The 16,556-nt window shown below is 57.4% G+C and overlaps 1 protein-coding gene across 1 annotated transcript; it reads right to left on the bottom strand.

Moving 5' to 3' along the window:
• Positions 1-5,595: 5,595 nt before the first annotated feature.
• On the bottom strand, positions 5,596-15,857 carry NCKIPSD (NCK interacting protein with SH3 domain). The gene is made up of 13 exons (XM_080803349.1): positions 15,597-15,857; positions 12,960-13,069; positions 12,509-12,713; positions 12,229-12,319; positions 11,524-12,014; positions 10,069-10,239; positions 9,856-9,942; positions 9,631-9,769; positions 9,470-9,550; positions 9,221-9,349; positions 9,003-9,095; positions 8,693-8,865; positions 5,596-6,490 (listed from the first exon to the last, which is right to left on the bottom strand). Exons 1-13 carry the CDS (start codon positions 15,765-15,767, stop codon positions 6,287-6,289), a joined length of 2,145 nt encoding a protein of 714 aa, XP_080659475.1. The 5' UTR covers positions 15,768-15,857; the 3' UTR covers positions 5,596-6,286.
• Positions 15,858-16,556: the final 699 nt, after the last annotated feature.

The raw sequence follows: 16,556 nt of genomic DNA, 5'->3' as shown, positions 1-16,556 counted from the left end.
ATGTGGGGCTCCATCCCAGGACCCTGAGATCATGACCTGAGCCGAAGGCAGAGGCTTAACACAGTGAGCCACCCAGGCGCCCCAAGACCTACACTTCTTAATACCTCTGACACGCGGTGTGACTGCGGTGGCTATCCCTGTCGCTTCCTGCTGTTCCTCCCTCCACTGCAGTCCTCTCTCTGGCTGCTGTACCGTGGAGGCCTCCCGCTCCTCACCTCTATCCGCCACCACCCCCGTGGCAGCTTCTACTGCGTCCTGTAAAGACGGAAACCAACTACTTCTGATAGTTTCTCCCTTCAACTCCAGACCTGCCCTACCTCCTAGCAACATAGCAAGATCCCTGCGGTTCATCCTCTGTCTCTTCTTTTCAACTCTAAGCTAGAGGGTCCACCTGGGGCTCAGAAGCCTGGGTTTGAGGCTGCTGTGGGATAGATGGAGAATAGCCCAGAAGACCAGAGGGCGAAGGCTTTGCAGAAACTGCTCTCTAGGACATGTTGGCCTCTCACATCCTGCCTTTTCCTTCTACCCTGTGTTTGCCCTCTCCTTCACCTCAGTCAGGTACCTTGCTGGAAGAGAAAGCTGGAAGACCTGGCCAACCCATCCAGCTAATTATCCAATAGTTCTTTGATCTCATTGAGATCTCCAGTCCATCATTTCTCACCTCCCCTGTTCCTTACCCTTTACCATTAGCTTTATAGAATCCCGTGTTATAACAACTCATCTGCCCTGCTTTTCTTAGACAAACATGAGCTAAAATCTAACCCCACTTAAAATAGACTAACTGTGGGACGCCTGGGTGACTCAGTGGGTTAAGCTGCTGCCTTCGGCTCAGGTCATGATCCCAGGGTCCTGGGATCGAGTCCCATGTTGGGCTCCTTGCTTGGCAGGGAGCCTGCCTCTCTCTCTGCCTCTGCCTGTCTCTCTGCCTGCTTATGTGTTTTCTCTCTCTCTCTTTCTGACAAATAAATAAATAAATAAAATCTTTAAAAAAAAAAAATAGACTAACTGTGGGGCGCCTGGGTGGCTCAGTGGGTTAAAGCCTCTGCCTTCAGCTCAGGTCATGATCCCAGGGTCCTGGGATCGAGCCCCGCATTGGGCTCTCTGCTCAGCAGGGAGCCTGCTTCCACCTCTGTCTCTCTGCCTGCCTCTCTGCCTGCTTGTGATCTCTGTCAAATAAATAAATAAAATCTTTAAAAAAAAATAGACTAACTGTGTATTCCTCACCTCTGGAGCAGCAGAACATTACAAGAGAAAAACATTTTACATTCATAACCACAAATCTCAATGTTATATCGGAGGGCATAGCCAGTGCTGTTAAGGCAGAAAAAATAATAAAAAGGTATGAAGATTAGAGGATTAGAAAGGAAAAAGTAAAACTTATGCACAGGTAATAGGGCTGTGTGTGTGAGAAATTTAAAAGAACTTATAGATAAGTTATCAGAGTAAGCTTAGAAAAGTTCTTGAACACAAGATCAATATATAAATATCAGTTGCAGGGCACCTGGCTGGCTCAGTTGGTGGAGCGTGAAACTCTTGGTCTTGGGGTTGTGAGTTTGAGTCCCACACTAAGTGTAGAGATTACCTAAAAATAAAATCTTTAGGGAACCTGGGTGGCTCAGTGGGTTGAGCCTCTGCCTTGGGCTAAGGTCATGATCTCAGGGTCCTGGGATCGAGCCCCACATCGGGCTCTCTGCTCAGCGGGGAGCCTGCTTTCCTCTCTCTCTCTGCCTGCCTCTCTGCCTACTTGTGGTCTATCTCTCTCTCAAATAAATAAATAATCTTTAAAAAATCTTTAATATAAATAAAAATGAAAATCAGTTGTAATTTCTATATATTAGCAACAGAAAATAAAAATTTTAAAAATATGCCATTTACAAGAGCATCGAGTAACAAAATGCCAGGAATAAAGCTAATCAAAGTTATGTAATGACTCTTTTACACACACACACACACACACACTCACACACATTACTGAAAGAAATAAAGACATAAATGGAGTGAAGAGCTGTGTTCAAAGATTGGAAGATTCAATACTGTAAAGATGCCATTGCTTCTAAAATTGACACTGACATATGGATTTAATGCAACTCCAATAAAATCCCGGTAAGTGTGTGTGTGTGTGTGTGTGTGTGTGTGTGTGTGTAGACTGATAAACTAGGTTCTAAAATGAGGGCCAGGAATACCCAAGACAGTCTTGAAAACCAAAGGAGGACACCTTCCTCTACTGGGAAGCTACAGAAAGCAAGACTATGGTCCCAGAGCAGGGACTGCTAGAACATAATCCAGAAGACGGGCCTAAAGATTTGTAGAGAATTGAATTTTGACGAGGGTGGCTCTTAAGAGTCAACATGAAGGAAAAAATGGGTCTTTCGAAAAATGGCGCCAGCTCAGTTGGATATCCATGTAGAAGTTAAATGAGAACCCTACTTCATACTACCATATACTCAATTCCAGATAGATTTGACACTTAAATATGACAGGAAAGAGAACACAGCTTTTAGAAGACAACACAGAAGAGCTTCATACTTTAAGCAAAGATTTATTAACAAGATACAAAATGCACTAACTACAAACAAATTCCTGGAAATACTTACAACTCTTACAACTAAGAACATCTTTTCAGCAAAAGACAACATTGAGGATGGGAGCAGATATTGCAAGATAGACAACCCAAGGACTCCTACGTCACAGACATACCACAAATCAACAAAAGAGAGACAACCTAGCAAATGAATGGGCAAGAGATTTGAACGGGTTCACAAATTATCCAAATAGCCAGTAAACCAGTGAAAAGGTGCTCAATCTCTTTAGCCATCAGGGAAATGCAAGTTTAAAAGCAAGTACTATGAGGGCGTACTGGAATGACTTAAAAAAAAAAAAAAAAGAAAGAAAAGGCTGACAATACCGTTTTGGGAACGAGACAGAGGACCTGGAACTCAGCATGACTGGAGGGGGGCATACATTGGTACAGCTACTTTGCAAAACTGTTTGGAGTGTGGGCTTTTGAGCCTGCAGTTCCACTCATGAGAATATACCCCCAATATAATGCGCATGTGCAAACCTGGGTAACAACGTCCCTGACAACACTATTCGTAATAGGTAAGAACTGGAAACTGAGAGGTCGTCAGCAGTGAGTAACGGAGGGTACATCCCACACCACTTTGGGGGTGAACACACTGCAACCACATACTAGGACACAGACAAATCTCAGAAACTTAATGGTAAATGAAGAAGCCAGACTAAGAGTTTATACTGTATGGCTTCGTTTATGTCAAGTGCAAATATAGGCGAAACTTATCTGTAATTCCCTCTAGGGAGGACGCGTGTGTCAGTGAGGGAGAGGGGGCACACACCAGTGGGCTTTGGGGACTGGTGATATTCTATTTCATGACTCAGGTGGTGGTTGTACTAGCATTCTCTCCTAATTCATTCAGCGGTACTCTCTGTAAACTGCACTTTTCGTGGTTATGTTATTTTTCCATAAAAACAAGAAAAAAAGGAGCGCCTGGGTGGCTCAGTGGGTTAAAGCTTCTGCTTTTCGGCTCAGGTCATGTTCTCAGGGTCCTGGGATCAAGCCCCGCATAGGGCTCTCTGCTCAGCAGTGAGACGGCTTCCCCATCTCTCTCTGCCTGCCTCTCTGCCTGCTTGTGATCTCTCTGTCAAATAAATAAATAAAATCTTTTTAAAAAAAGAGAGAGAGAGAGAGAAAGAGAAAAAAAGGTTTTCACCTGTTTGGAGTGTCTGTACCTTTCGGGGACTAAGCAGGCATGTGATCTTCACCCAACGCCTTACCCTGGAGTTGCCTGATGCATGGGTAGCCTGTGGTCCATGGGGTTCATCCCACAGGCAAGGTGCCAGCACCTCTGTGTACCCACTTCTACCCGAGAGCTCAGCACAAACCCCCATCCCTCATTGCCCCTCATAATCTCCTTTGAGATTTTCTTCTCGGCTCCATCCACCAAATACTCCCATTTGAGTGGCTTAGTTGTCTCTCTCTGCCCTCCGGCCTCACCACATCCCACATTTACCATCCTTCCAAGCAGCCAAAGAGAGCGCAACTCCATTCTTGCGGAGACTTCCCTTGCTGAGGAATTCTGTGGCTAATCATCATTTCCCCTTATGGTTGTAATTTTGTGTTTGGAGAGCACCATCAAGGTGTCTGCTGAGGGGGTTGCAGAGCTCTGGGTCCTCTCTGAGCACGTTTGCTGCCAGAGGCCAGTATTTAACACTGTCAACGGGGACTCTTGTGTCCCTTACACATACACACACCAGGCTCCCCCCTGCCCCGCCCCAGGGTTATACTCTGCTCATAACAGCTGGCCGAATGGGGACAGAGGGCGCAGCACAGCCCTGCCCTTCCAAAGTCAGTGTGCGCATCACGATAGGGGACAGAGCAAAGCATGGCGGCTGTCGCACGTTCCTGCATCGGCTTCCTGAGACACCTGTGTTTTTCACGGAATTACCCTCTCTTGGAAGGAGCACCATCGTTCTCTGCTTTCAGCTCTCCAGTGAGGAAGGAGTCATGACTGGAAGGCCATGGACTCTGGATGTGAAAGGCAAGGCAGAAGGCCCCCGAGGGTGAAGAGGAGTGACCAGGTTGTGCCCCACAGTTCCACTGGGGGGCACTGTCAGCCCCTCTTCTGGTCCAGCAGGGGCGCTTAGGTGCTTAAGCAAGAGTCAAGACTTAAGGTGGGACATCCCCCATCAGCCTCCTGGGCTTGGCTTCCGTGAGTTCACGGTCACATGTTCCTGCCTCAGATTCCCAAGGACCTGTGTCCAGGGGACCCCACCCCTTGCCCCGGCCTCTTTGGTGCTTCTTGCTGGATTACAGTCCTGTGGGGAAAATAGTGGAACAGCCCTTGGCCTTCAGCATTCCAGCGAGGAAGGAAAAGCTGTGACCGAAAGTCACGGTATCAATAATTCGGGATGTGTGGGAGTGTTGGATGAGGATCGTCCTGGGTGAAAAATGGAAGGAACTAATGAAAACCATTTCTGACTGGTGTCTGCCTGTGGGCTCCTGACCCTCCCCCGTTTGTGGCGAGAGCCTTCGTTAACTTGGGAGCCCACAAGGAAAATGAAGCTTTCGCCAGATGGTCCCCAACTGTCCACCAACAGTAATGCCAACTCAACCCCACACCTGCTGAAATAACTTTTTGCCCCCACTGTTAGGATGGAACCTCTGAGGCTGCAAAATGAGGGGATCTTGTTGGACCCACTGACAAACGAGCAAGGGAACAGAGCCAGGCAGGGCCTGCACGTGCTGGGAGGCTGCGGTGGGGCCCACTTCATCTGCGAACAGCTACGAGGGATAGGGTTTCACCAGGGGAGAAGTGAGGTCTTCGAGGGCAGTCACCTGCAAACAGGCCGCGGGGCACTCATTGGCTTAGCTGTGGCCCGGGAGAAATGGGAACTCGGGGAGAGAGGCTGAACAGGGCTCAAGGGACCTTGATGGACAGGCCTATTAGGGACCATCCACTCCCCCATGCTGGAGAGGTCAGGCCAAGCAAGTGACAAGGTCCTGAGGCCCCAGCGTCCCCTTCCCATCCTGTCCCACCCCAACCCAGGATCATGCCGGGTTGCTGAGCACACAGCCTGTTTCCAGATGCCTGTGATTTATTTCCGAAGGTGAGCTGCAGCACACGGGAAAATACACATGGCTTTTCAGTCTGTTTTTACAGAGAAAATAGACTCTCATTGGCTTTCTCAGTGCCATCACGCTCTTCTGTGGAGCTCCAGAAGAGATGGCCTGTCACTAAGATTCTGTGCTCGAAGCAGCAGCTTGGCCAAGACCTCTGGGGTGGGAGCAAGGGAAAGCGACCCCCACGGGGAGGGGGGAGCATATGAGCAGCACTCACTGTGAAGCTAAGGCAAAGAACAGAGCTGGCGGAAGGCGCCTCCCCTTACCCTAAGGACATGGCTTGCTGAGGCCCAGGACCCAGACTAGGCAGGACAGGGACGGGGACTCTGGGCCAGCCTGGGGCAGCAGCAGGACTCTGAGTGTGCATCTGTGTTGAGGGGAGGGGGCATGCTGAAGAGGCAGCCTACCAGGAGACGGAGGGGCTTCAGCTCACACAGGCCCTCTGCCCCAGCAGAGCTCCCAGAGCGTGGTCCCCAATCCCGCACTTGGCCCCTCGCATTGGCTCTACTTCAGGTTGGGCAGCGGCCCTGCTTAGGTCCCTTCCACCACCACCTGCCCCACGCTGTCTGTGCAAAACATTCTGAGGGCCACGCCTCTGTGTCCCCTGCACCCTGCCCAGGGCTGCAGGGGAGGGAGGGAAGGAAGGCGCTAGCTGGGGTCCTCGCCCAGCACGGGGAACTCCTTGCACATCTCTCGGACAATCATGCGGTCCATCTGGCCCTGGGGCGAGGCTTCCTCTTCGGTCAGGATGCGCCGCAGGGTGGCCTGCAAGTCAGGGAGCCGGTGGCGGTGCTGCAGGTAGGGCGTGGAGCGGATCACCGCGTGCATCAGGGACAGGTACTCCACGCGCAGCTGCAGGAGGAGCGGCTGAGCTCAGGGACCCAGGGGAGGCACTGCCACCGCCCCCGGACAGGAACAGGCCACCATGTGGGCCCCCGGGGCCACGGACCAGCTCATAGCACTGAAGATCAAGGCCGTACCCCCAGCACCCACCCCGTGCCTGGCCCAGAACTGGCCCTCAAGAGCTGCCGAGCAAGTGAATGGATGGACCGTCCCAGACACAGGCAGTCCCAGAACGGGGCCAACATGGGAGTCCTGGCTCGGAGACACGGCAAGGGCAAACGGCCAGCTCCTGCCCATCTTTACTGTGCGGTTAGAGGCCCCCTGCTGCTCATTTCCGCCCCCCTCTCACTCAAGATCTCATTCACACCCACAGCTTCAGATACTGAACCATGTTCACACCTCTGGCCGAGACCCGTCCAGTGAGCTCCACGTGAGAACATCCACTGCCCACTTCTCGTCTCCCGCAGCCCGCAGAGAGACCTCTGCTGCACACGTCCACCGTCACACTCACGACCTTCGCCATCTTCCCCAAACAACAGGCTTGCTCGTTGTTTCTTTTTTAACTTGATCATGTTTTTTTCTTACTAAAGAGCACACCTGTCCACCTAAACGCACAGGCCAGAAACACAGGTGTCCTCTCTGATAAGCCACCTCTACCTTCAACAGCCCCTCCAGTCTGACAGCCCAGGTGCTCCTTCTCCTCACTGAGACACACAATCCACTGACCCTCTAACCACTGACCTGTGCTTAGAGGAGTAACTTTTTCAGGCAGCGTTACCCTGTGCCCCGCAAGCCTAGTCAGACCGTAGCACCTGCAAATCCGCTCCCAGCATCTAAGCAGTGGACAGCCCCAAGGCCCTGCACAGGCCCAAACCTCCTTCCCTGCCATAAAGCTCACACAGACGTGCAGCACGGCCCTGCACTCCGGGCTCGCTCTTCTGCTACATTCACGCACCCTTAAGGACAACTGCACACCACCTTCTCCCAGTTCTCCGGATCTAAAGTGCCTACACAGCTGGCCTTGTGCTCCATGGAGAAAACTAGCGATCTTTCAGAAAGCTCTTGTCCTCCCTTCCCAGCACCCGCATCTCACCCGTCCCCGCCAGAATGAGCTGCCCTGGCTCCCAATGGGGGGTTGGGGGGGCATCCCAACACAGGCCTGGGCCGTCTCCCACTGCCTGATCTACTTGGCTCCTGCACTGGCCCACACTCCTGAACACATCAGCCATTTCTTGATGCTTACTGGATCATTCCCTCCGGCCCAGAAACCTGCACCAGCAACTTCTGCCTTTAAAACGCTTCTTGACCGGGGCGCCTGGGTGGGTTAGTTGGTTAAGCAAGTGCCTTCAGCTCAGGTCATGATCTCGGAGTCCCCGGATCGAGTCCCACATTGGGCTCCCTGCTGGGCGGGGAGTCTGCTTCTCCCTCTGACCTCTCCCCTCTCATGCTCTTTCATTCTCTCTCTCTCAAATAAATAAATAATTTAAAGAAAAAGAAACAAAGCACTTCCTGACCCATCTCCCTCCAGCGGCCCTCCGCTCTTCTGCTCCCTTCACAGACAAACTCACAGGAGTTGTCTCCGCTTACAGCTTCCAATGTCCACCCCCGACTTTCCTCCAACTTCAAATGCTCTCTTACACGTTCCATTCGGACCCTCTTCCCTCCACTCTGCGGATACTGCTTGTCAGTCACCTCCAGCCTCTGGGGGGCAATTCCAACCGCAATCACACTCTGGATGGCAGGCCCTGGCACTCACCTCTGATTCACAAACCTGACCTCGTCCCCGTGGCCATGGCCTCTCACCGCCCACGCAGGCCACCCTGACAACCATGGCTGCTTCCTTGCAAGCTTCCCACCACCCCTGAGCTCTCATACAGTCTACGCGACATCTGGGGTGTCAGTCAGGTCACATCCCCTCCTCTGAGATCATGAGCTCCTGCAGCAGCCTCTGAGGCCTTGTGGAAATGCCCCCTCCTCCTGCCTGACCCCCCGGCTTCCTCCACCCCAGCTCTGTCCGGGCAGCTGGCCCACATCGGCTCACTGGGGCTCCTTTGGGTCTGGGCACACCCGCCATGGTTCCTGAGCGGCCCCCACACTGGCCTGGCTCCGGCTGCACCCCATCCCCCGACTCCGTTCTGTGGCCTGTCCCCCGCTTCATTCCATTTCAGCCTCTACACAGCTCCCACCCCCGCTACAGCCACCTCCGGGCACCTTGTCTCCAGGCGACAGGTCCGCGATGTGGCGCACGGTGATGTCGATGAGCGCCATCATGTCCGTGTGGTAGAAGATGGCGGCCGTGGCGGGGCTGGCGAACACGTCCTGCAGGAACTTGAGGATGGAGTGTGGCGGCTGCGGCTCGTGTTTGAAGATGCGCACGGGGTCATCTAGGAGGCAGGGGGAGAAGGGATCAGGACGGTCATTGCGGGGGGTGAAGGAGGCAGCCCAGGGACCGCAGGGAGTGACGGGGGTCACGGAGGCAAATGACAGGGCAGTGGTGTCACACCGATCCCCCGGCCCTCACCCCCTCTGTTCAGCAGCAACAGCAGCTTCTCAGAGAAGATCTTGACGTTGGAGTGTTTGCTCAGAGCGGTCATGATGACATTCTGGTCCGGGGCTGAGGAAGGACATGGGTATAGACCAGTGCACGGGCACCAAGTGAGGAGAGCCCCTACCCCCCCGCCGGCCACGACCTGCCCTCCCCTTCCCGCTGCCTTCCCATCCCCAGCCACCACCCCCCACCTGGCAGGTGCAAGTTGAGAGCCAGAAGCAAGTTCATGCAGAGATCCGGCAGCTGCTCAGTGGTGTCCAGGGGCAGCCCGTCCTCCACGATGCTCAGCAGGAACTGGGCGAAGGGCGTGCCCAGGTGCTCTGGGGGAGGAGCGCACACAATCTGAGCCCCCGGTCCCTGCCCCCTGGGTTCCTGTCAGCCCCGGAGCAGGGGGTCCCCAGACCCTCGGGCTCCCAGCAGTCGGGGAGCTGCCCACTTACCGTAGTGTGCGTAGGGCACTGCCTCCCCCATGGAGAACACCATGGCCAGGATGAGGGCAGAGTAGCAGAGCTTCTGGTGATCTGGAGGGCAAGGCAGGCGGTGAGAGCCTCTTGGGCTGGTGGGGACCCCCCACGGGGCAGGCGGCTCCCCCTCGCCTCACCCTGCGTGTCAGTCTGCATGTCCCGCGCCAGCTCCACAGGCAGCACGGACGACACAAGTGTGGAGATGATGGCCGCGTCCAGGCCGCACATGGCGCCGAAGCACTTGAGGAGCAGCAGCCGCAGGGACGCCCGGTGCTCCTGGCAGGAGACCCCGTGCGCTCAGTGCCCGGAAGCCGCACGTCCGCCCGGTGCCTCCACGCCCCGCCCCCCTGCCTCACACACACCATTTGGTAGTAGGCCACCAAGGCCAGAACAGACTCGAACTCATTTCTCTTGCACATTTTCTTGCAAACTTCAGGGTCCGCGTCAGTCTGCGGGGAGGAGGAAGCGCAACAGACTCAGCGGGAGCCGCGCAGCCACACGCGAGGGAGCGGAGTACACGTAGGGGAGACTCCTGAGCCCTGGGGGGAGGACACCCGTGGGCCCCCACCCCGCACCAGGATGTGCAGCAGCTCCTCCAGGTAGCAGCGGATGACTCCCTCGTCCTCGTACAAGGCCCAGCTGCGCTGCTGGGCATCGTCCTTCCGCCGAGCCAGGTCTGCAAAGATCACCTCCAGCCGCTGCTGGTCGTGGCAGACCTGCCCTGAGGGCAGGGCAGTGCTCAGGTCCTGGGTTGGGGAGAGAAGGAGGCAGGGTTCAGCACACTCCTGGCTCATCCCCATCTCCAGGAAGCCCCCAAAGCTGGGAAGTTGACCCAGACCCTGAGGATGTCGCAGGCATGAGCTCCAGGCCAACATCAGGCAAGTGTCCCTGCCTCCCCTCTCAGAGCTGCCCCTGGTTCGTGTCCTCCCAAAGCCTGGGAGGGTACCAGCCCCTGGTTCTCTTTTGTCCTTCCCCCACCCTGCCTCAAGCTCCCACTAAACACCTGCTCCAATGACCTACACCTCAACACCGAAACTCCCAAGGGCAGCACCCCAGTCCCATACCCCCTCTGCAAGTACCTCCATCGCCCCCAGTCTTGATGACCTGCTGGGACCAGATTCTGCATGAGACACATGTGCGGGGTGCCCTCCAACAGCCTGCCTCTCATCCCAGCCCTGCGTAAACATCTTCGTGTGGGAGGCTCCCGACTCTGCCACTGCCTGAATGTGACTGAGATGCCGCACAACACGCCACCAGGCCTTGTCTCCCCACCTTCTGTCTCCTGGTGCTTCCTGTCTGACAAGCACCGGCTGTGCCCAGCACAGACGACCCTGCTGACTTGCTGCTCCAGCCCCTGCCCCTGCGCCTGCCCACAGCTGCTGGATCCTGGGGCTCTAAGGAGGGACCTTGGGCCCATCTGGTCTCCATACAGAGATGGTTCGCTACCCTCCAATCCTGCTTCCTGATCAGTGCCCCAACCTTGGCAAAGGCTCCCACGGGCCCCACGACACCCACGCACCTGACTCACACCTGCGTCAGCACCAAGGCCTCCACCACGGCTCTCGAAGCACCCGCTCCTCCCCACTGCCAAGGCCAGCAAGGCACTCTCCTCTCCCATGCCCTCTGCCCACTCTCCCCCTGCAGCCAGAGAAGACTCTGGGCCACTCACATCTGGCCTCATCTGTCACCTGCTCCAAATTGCACCTTCTCCCACACTGCCTGTTCCCTTGCTCCGCATGTTACAGCCATGCTGGCCTTGTTTCGCTTCCGCCCACGAGCCAAGTGTGGTCCTGCCTCATGGCCCTTGTCCAGCCTGAGCCTCTGCCCAGAATGCTCTCCCTCCCTTTCTCCCTTTCCCCTCTAGGGACCAGTTCAAAGGTCACCAGCACCTGGCACAATGAAGGCCGAGCCAGAGCTCAGCACATGCCCGTCAAGTCGAGGGTGGACGCAAGGGTGAGGGCAGGGATGGGGCGGGGGAGGCAGGGCGGCCCGAGGACGGGGAGGCCCTGGGCCCAGCTGCCCACCCTCACCTTGCCCTCTACCAGCGAGAGGAGGACCTGCTCCATGACAGGCGAGCTGGCTGGTACGGAGGCCTGGATGTGACCCACCACGACGCCAATGGCCACGCGGCAGAGCTCGTGGCTCAGGCCGGTGTTTCTCCGCACGAGCTCCATCAGCTCTGCCCCGATGGTCCTGGGCACGGCAGGCTCAGCTACCGCCTTCTCGTCAGTGGTCCCCAGGCTCAGGGCACCCAGGGCCTCCAGTTCATCGGGGGCTGAGGCCGTATCAACTGCCACCTCCTCTGTAGGGGGCTCGGGGGCTGGCGCCTTGGAGGGAGGGGGCTGCGCTTGGGACACAGTGGTATGGGTGCCTCGGCGCGGCACAGGCGGGGGCGTGGGCGAGCAGCTGGGGCCCAGCTCCGACGAGCTAGAGCCGGTACAGAGCGTGTCAAGGGAGGTGCTGCTGACTGAGGAGCCGCTGGACACAGAGCTGCCCCCGGAGGGCGCGGTGTTGCGGCCGCCTGTGGGCAGAGAGCGGATGCTGTGCTGGGACAGCCCCCCTGGGTCCCTTACCCCTCCAGGCCCTGAGCCCCAGCCTTCCCAGCACAGGGCCTGGTTTCTCTGCCAGACCCACCCCGCCGAGCCCAGAACCCCTAACTTTCTGACACAAGCAGAACGGCCGTTCCAAGCACAGTGTGCCCACCCCTACCAACTGCCCCAACCCTGCCTTCTCACCACTTCCTGGGGCCATCAGGGCCTCCCGGTCTCTGCGCTTCACCGGTGGGGGTGGCGTGGTGGGAGCTGCTCGGCGAGGCTGTGGTGGGATCTGGGAGGACAGAAGCGGGATCTGGGAGGGCAGGCTGCTAACTCGGGTACCGGCCTGGTGGGGGCCCTGGGCTCTTGGCATGGGCTGGGCTACGGCTCTGCATCCCAGACCCGAGTGGACTCTTGGAGCCTCTGGACCCAGACTGAAGCTCCACCCACCTCCCTTCCCCAGGGTTCCCTCACCGCATACCTGGTAGAGGCCTCCGTCTGCCCCGAGATACTCGGAGCTGGGCAGGCTGTGCTGCCGTTCGAACCCAGCTCGACACATTCCATTGGGCTGCCTGGCGGCAGCAGCATCCAAATGGTGGTCACTGGTGGACGGGGTCATAGCCGAGGGACTGGAGGCAGAGGGGCCTCTGCGGGACAGGGTCTCTTTCCGGTGGTGGATCAGCTTCCTGATGGAGGGGCAGGGAAATCACTGGGCGAGTGACCTTAAAACTCCCCAAGTTCTCACATGCTCCCTGTGGGATGCAGCGGGGGCCCCTCCCAGCCCAGGCTGCTCCCACCTCCTTCCTGCTTCACCCCACTCTGCCTTCCAGACATCCCCAGCACTCACTGAAGGACCCCCACCCTACCATGCTGGGGGGGGGGGGCGGCAGGGAGGTGGAGGGGGCCGTCCTCCTCCCCTCCCCCACACTCACTGAAGGACTCCGCGCTGCTCCAGGCTGTACTTGCCACCATCCCGCATGGCTGCATTGTGCACGGCCTCAATGGCCCGGTCAATCGCTTGGAGGACATCCTGCTCCAGGCCCTGGGTGGGAGCAAGGGTGAGCAGTTAGACCTGGGGACCTAGGGAGGGTGAGCCCAGGATGGAGCCCCATTACAGCGAAAGCCTGGAATGATAGACAGAAGCACAGAAAGCTAAAGGAGAATATGAAGTTAAGGCTCTCAAAAACTGTGTCACTCAGGGAGCTGGGGCACAGGGTGGCCCCATGCTGCTGCTTTACATGTGGGGGTCCCAGTCAGGCCCCATAGTGAGGCTCCCAGCTGTCTCCGAACACCAGGGGTCTAGAGCAAAAACACAGCCCAGGGACCCCCAGCTTGAGACCATGAGTACATACCTAGTCTATCCCCAGGCTTGGCTCAGAGCCCAGGCTAACATGCCAAGCAGGGAGCCTCTAGTGTCTGGAACCCTTAACAAATCACTCTGGATCTTGCTGATCCTTCTTCAAACCAAGGTCACATTCCAGAATAGCCCTGTCCTCACAGAGCCTTCTGCAGACCCCGGGGATGGGCCTGAGGGACCAGCTGAGGATGGGCCAAAGGGATCTCCTCTCTCCATTCCTGCTTCTAGCCCTCATACCCCCAAGTGATTCCAGGAATCTTCCAGTCTTGCCCTGGGAACCAGCAGTCTGTGTTTGTAGCAAAGGATGGACATAAGAGAGGGGCCTGGCCCCTGGCCCAGATTTCCATGCTGCCAGACCCAGCAACTCGGGGGTCTAATCTGCCTAGCCAGACTGGCATGGTGTGAAGAGTAGGGGGTGGCAGCTGTGGGACCATCCACCTCCACCCTTCCCCTGTCCATCATGGTCCATCAGGGTACATGGAGGTCTCCGAATTGAGGTGACGTCACTCAGAGCAGGGTCGAAGAAGCGTCCCTGACGGGGACGGACAGATGGATACAGAGGTCAGCAAAGCCCTCCAGGTAGCACGGGGAATGCCAGAATGCAGGGAGACAGCAGACAGAAAGGGGGACAGAAAAAAGAAACACATATCCATAGAAAACAAGAAAGAGAGAGAAGGGGGGAGAGGGAGGGAGGGAGGGAGGACGAGGGAGAAGAGGGAGAGGGAGAGACAGGCAGAGGGAGACAACGCAGAAAGAAATTGAGAGCCAGAGACAGAGAAAGGCAGAGAGTCGGAATGGAAGACACAGACAGAGTTAGGGAGACAGAGACAGGGAGATATGCAGAAAGAGACGAGGTGATGGGAGCCTCCCTGCCCCTGCCAAGCCCCAAGCCCCAAGCCCCACTAGCCCTGAAAAGGATCTTCACAGGCTCTTAAAGAGGCTTCCAACAAGCCCCCAACCCCAGAGAGGCTGGGTCTGACACACTCCCTCCGAAGCCAGCAGCCCTAGTGTCCAGGGCCCCAGTCACACCCCAGGCACTCCTAGATGGTAGCAAGCTGAGGGTCCAAGGCCCAGGGCCCATCCCCTCTGGTAAGACCAGATGACATCTCCAAATTTATCCTGTTATTTCTGTCCTGAACTGGGCTGGGACAGGATGTTTCCTAAAGACTAGGGACTAGGATGGGGCGGGGGTGTCTGGCACAGGCCAGGCTTGGAGGCTCCAGGCCCTCCTTTCCCCTGAGGTCAGAATAGACCAGCTGGAGACACTTACACCCCAGCCCCCACAGCAGGACTATTCTTGGGGAAACAGGAACTGGAGATGCGGCCTCCACTGGAAGGAAACAGGGCCATAGTCAGACCAGGGGAAGCCGTGAAGAGATCTCACTTCCTCACAATGGGAAAGGCTCCCACCCCAAGCTGCAGACAAGGAGAGATGGGACTTTTCAATTTCCGAGAGAATTAGTCTGAAAAGTCAGGGCCTGAAGCTTGTGATGGGGGAGGAGGGGTGTTGGGGAGAGTAGTGCCAGGGAGTGCCAACAGGGGCTGAGATCTTTGGTTCCTAGAGGGTTGGGGGTGGTCTGAAGAAGAGCTTAGGGGGTGGGTGAATACGGAAGAGCAAAAGCCACAGACGTCTCAAGGCTTGGAGGTTTGGCGGGTCATCCAGGGGCTTCAGGAGGTCAGTGGAGAAGTGAGGACATAGAGGATGGTTGAGGAAACAGGTGGTGTCCAGGGTGGCCCGGGTCTCAGTGGTGAAGGCAGTGGCTCCAGCTGGGGGTCTGAGGGTGGGAGGCAAGAGTGTGGGACCCGGCGGATCCAGGGAAAGGACTGATTATGGGTCTGAGGTTTCAGGCATCCGGGGAACTGATCAGAATTCGGCGGTAGAGGAATCTCAAGACTGAGTCTTGAATTCTACTCAGATGGAGCTTCAGATATTGGGTCTCAGTGGGTCTGGGATCCCAAGGAGTCTCAGTCCCAGAGTTAGGCTTGCAGGTCTGGAGTCCTCAGAGTTGGCTGTCAAGGGCCTGGTCTTTTGTGGGGGTGCGGGCTCTTGGGGTCCCAGTCTTCGTGAGTCTGGGGTCTCAGGGTCAGGTGCTCAAACTCCCTATCTGCGGGAGGTCCCGGCGGGGCTGGGGCTCCGGGATGGGTACCGAGAGCCTGTGATGGGGCCCAGTCGGGGGACCGCGGAGGCCGGGGCGGGGAAGGGAACACTTACCTGCAGGCGGCGCAGGTAGGCGGGCGGCACGTAGCCGGTCTCGCCACTGCGCGCCCGCGCCGCCAGCCACCAGTGCGCGCTGCTGCGCTCCAACACCAGGAAGGTCTCCCCCGCGGCGAACGCCAGCGCGTTGGGCTCCGCCGAGCGGAACGCGTAGAGCGCACGATACATGGGGCCGGGCCGGGCCGCGCCGGGGCAGTGGAGGCGGCGGGGGCTGCGGAACCAGGACGCCAGGCCCGGAGCGCCGCGATCGCCCCGCCCCGGCCCGTGACACACGACGCGTGCGCGCACCCGCCCGCCCGCCGCAGCCCCGCCTCGGGAGGGGGGCGGCCCCCGCGCGGATCGCGGCGCCCCCTGGCGGCTCCAAGCGGCGCGGCGCGGCCGGGCGCGGCTCGAGTTAGGCTCCGGTCGGGTCCGGACCCCTAAGACTCCGAGCCTCTGAGCCCCCGCTCCGTACCCGCCCGGTGAACCCCACCCCAGCTTCTCCCGCCTGGTCCTCCACTCAAGCCCGGGTGCTGCGATCCGTTCGACCTCCGGAAGGAGCGCTCAGCCCGCAGCCCAACGGCAGAGCGTGCACCCTGCGCTCTAGTCCCGAGCGTCGCCGCCACGCCGGGAGAGTGGGTCCTGACCTACTAACGGTGGCATAGTCCCATCGTTGCATCTCGCTGATCCAACACTTGGAGGCGCCCGTGGGGGCCGGTCTTCTTGGTGTCTGCAGGCCGCGTGACCCCTCCCCACCGAGTCCCTCCTGCCAGACGCACGCACCACGCACCGAAACCAGGTTGGCCATACCCCAGTCCAAAATCCTCCAGACCCGGAGGCCGACCCACCTCCTCTCTTCGCTAGCTTCTCTCTACTCCTCTAATACAGGTCTTTGCATATACGGTTTCCTCCCTTGGGGCTCACTTCCCCCCATCACAGCATAAGGTCATTATGCTCCCAGTCGCTGTCACGTTGCTC

Source organism: Martes martes (genome assembly GCF_963455335.1).
Source record: "Martes martes genome assembly, chromosome: 1".
NCBI classification, from domain to species: Eukaryota; Metazoa; Chordata; class Mammalia; order Carnivora; family Mustelidae; genus Martes; species Martes martes.
Note: the sequence above shows the minus strand (reverse complement) of the source record. Positions and strands in the feature narration are given on the sequence as shown.

Coding starts and splice junctions, on each gene's coding strand:
- NCKIPSD (XM_080803349.1), bottom strand. CDS start 15,767: ATGTATCGTGCGCTCTACGCGTTCCGCTCGGCGGAGCCCAACGCGCTG. Junction 12,714..12,959: donor GAGCAGCGCGGAGTCCTTCA/GTGAGTGTGGGG, acceptor CCCCTCCATCAG/GAAGCTGATCCACCACCGGA. Junction 6,491..8,692: donor ACCTGTCGCCTGGAGACAAG/GTGCCCGGAGGT, acceptor CTCCTCCTGCAG/CTGCGCGTGGAGTACCTGTC.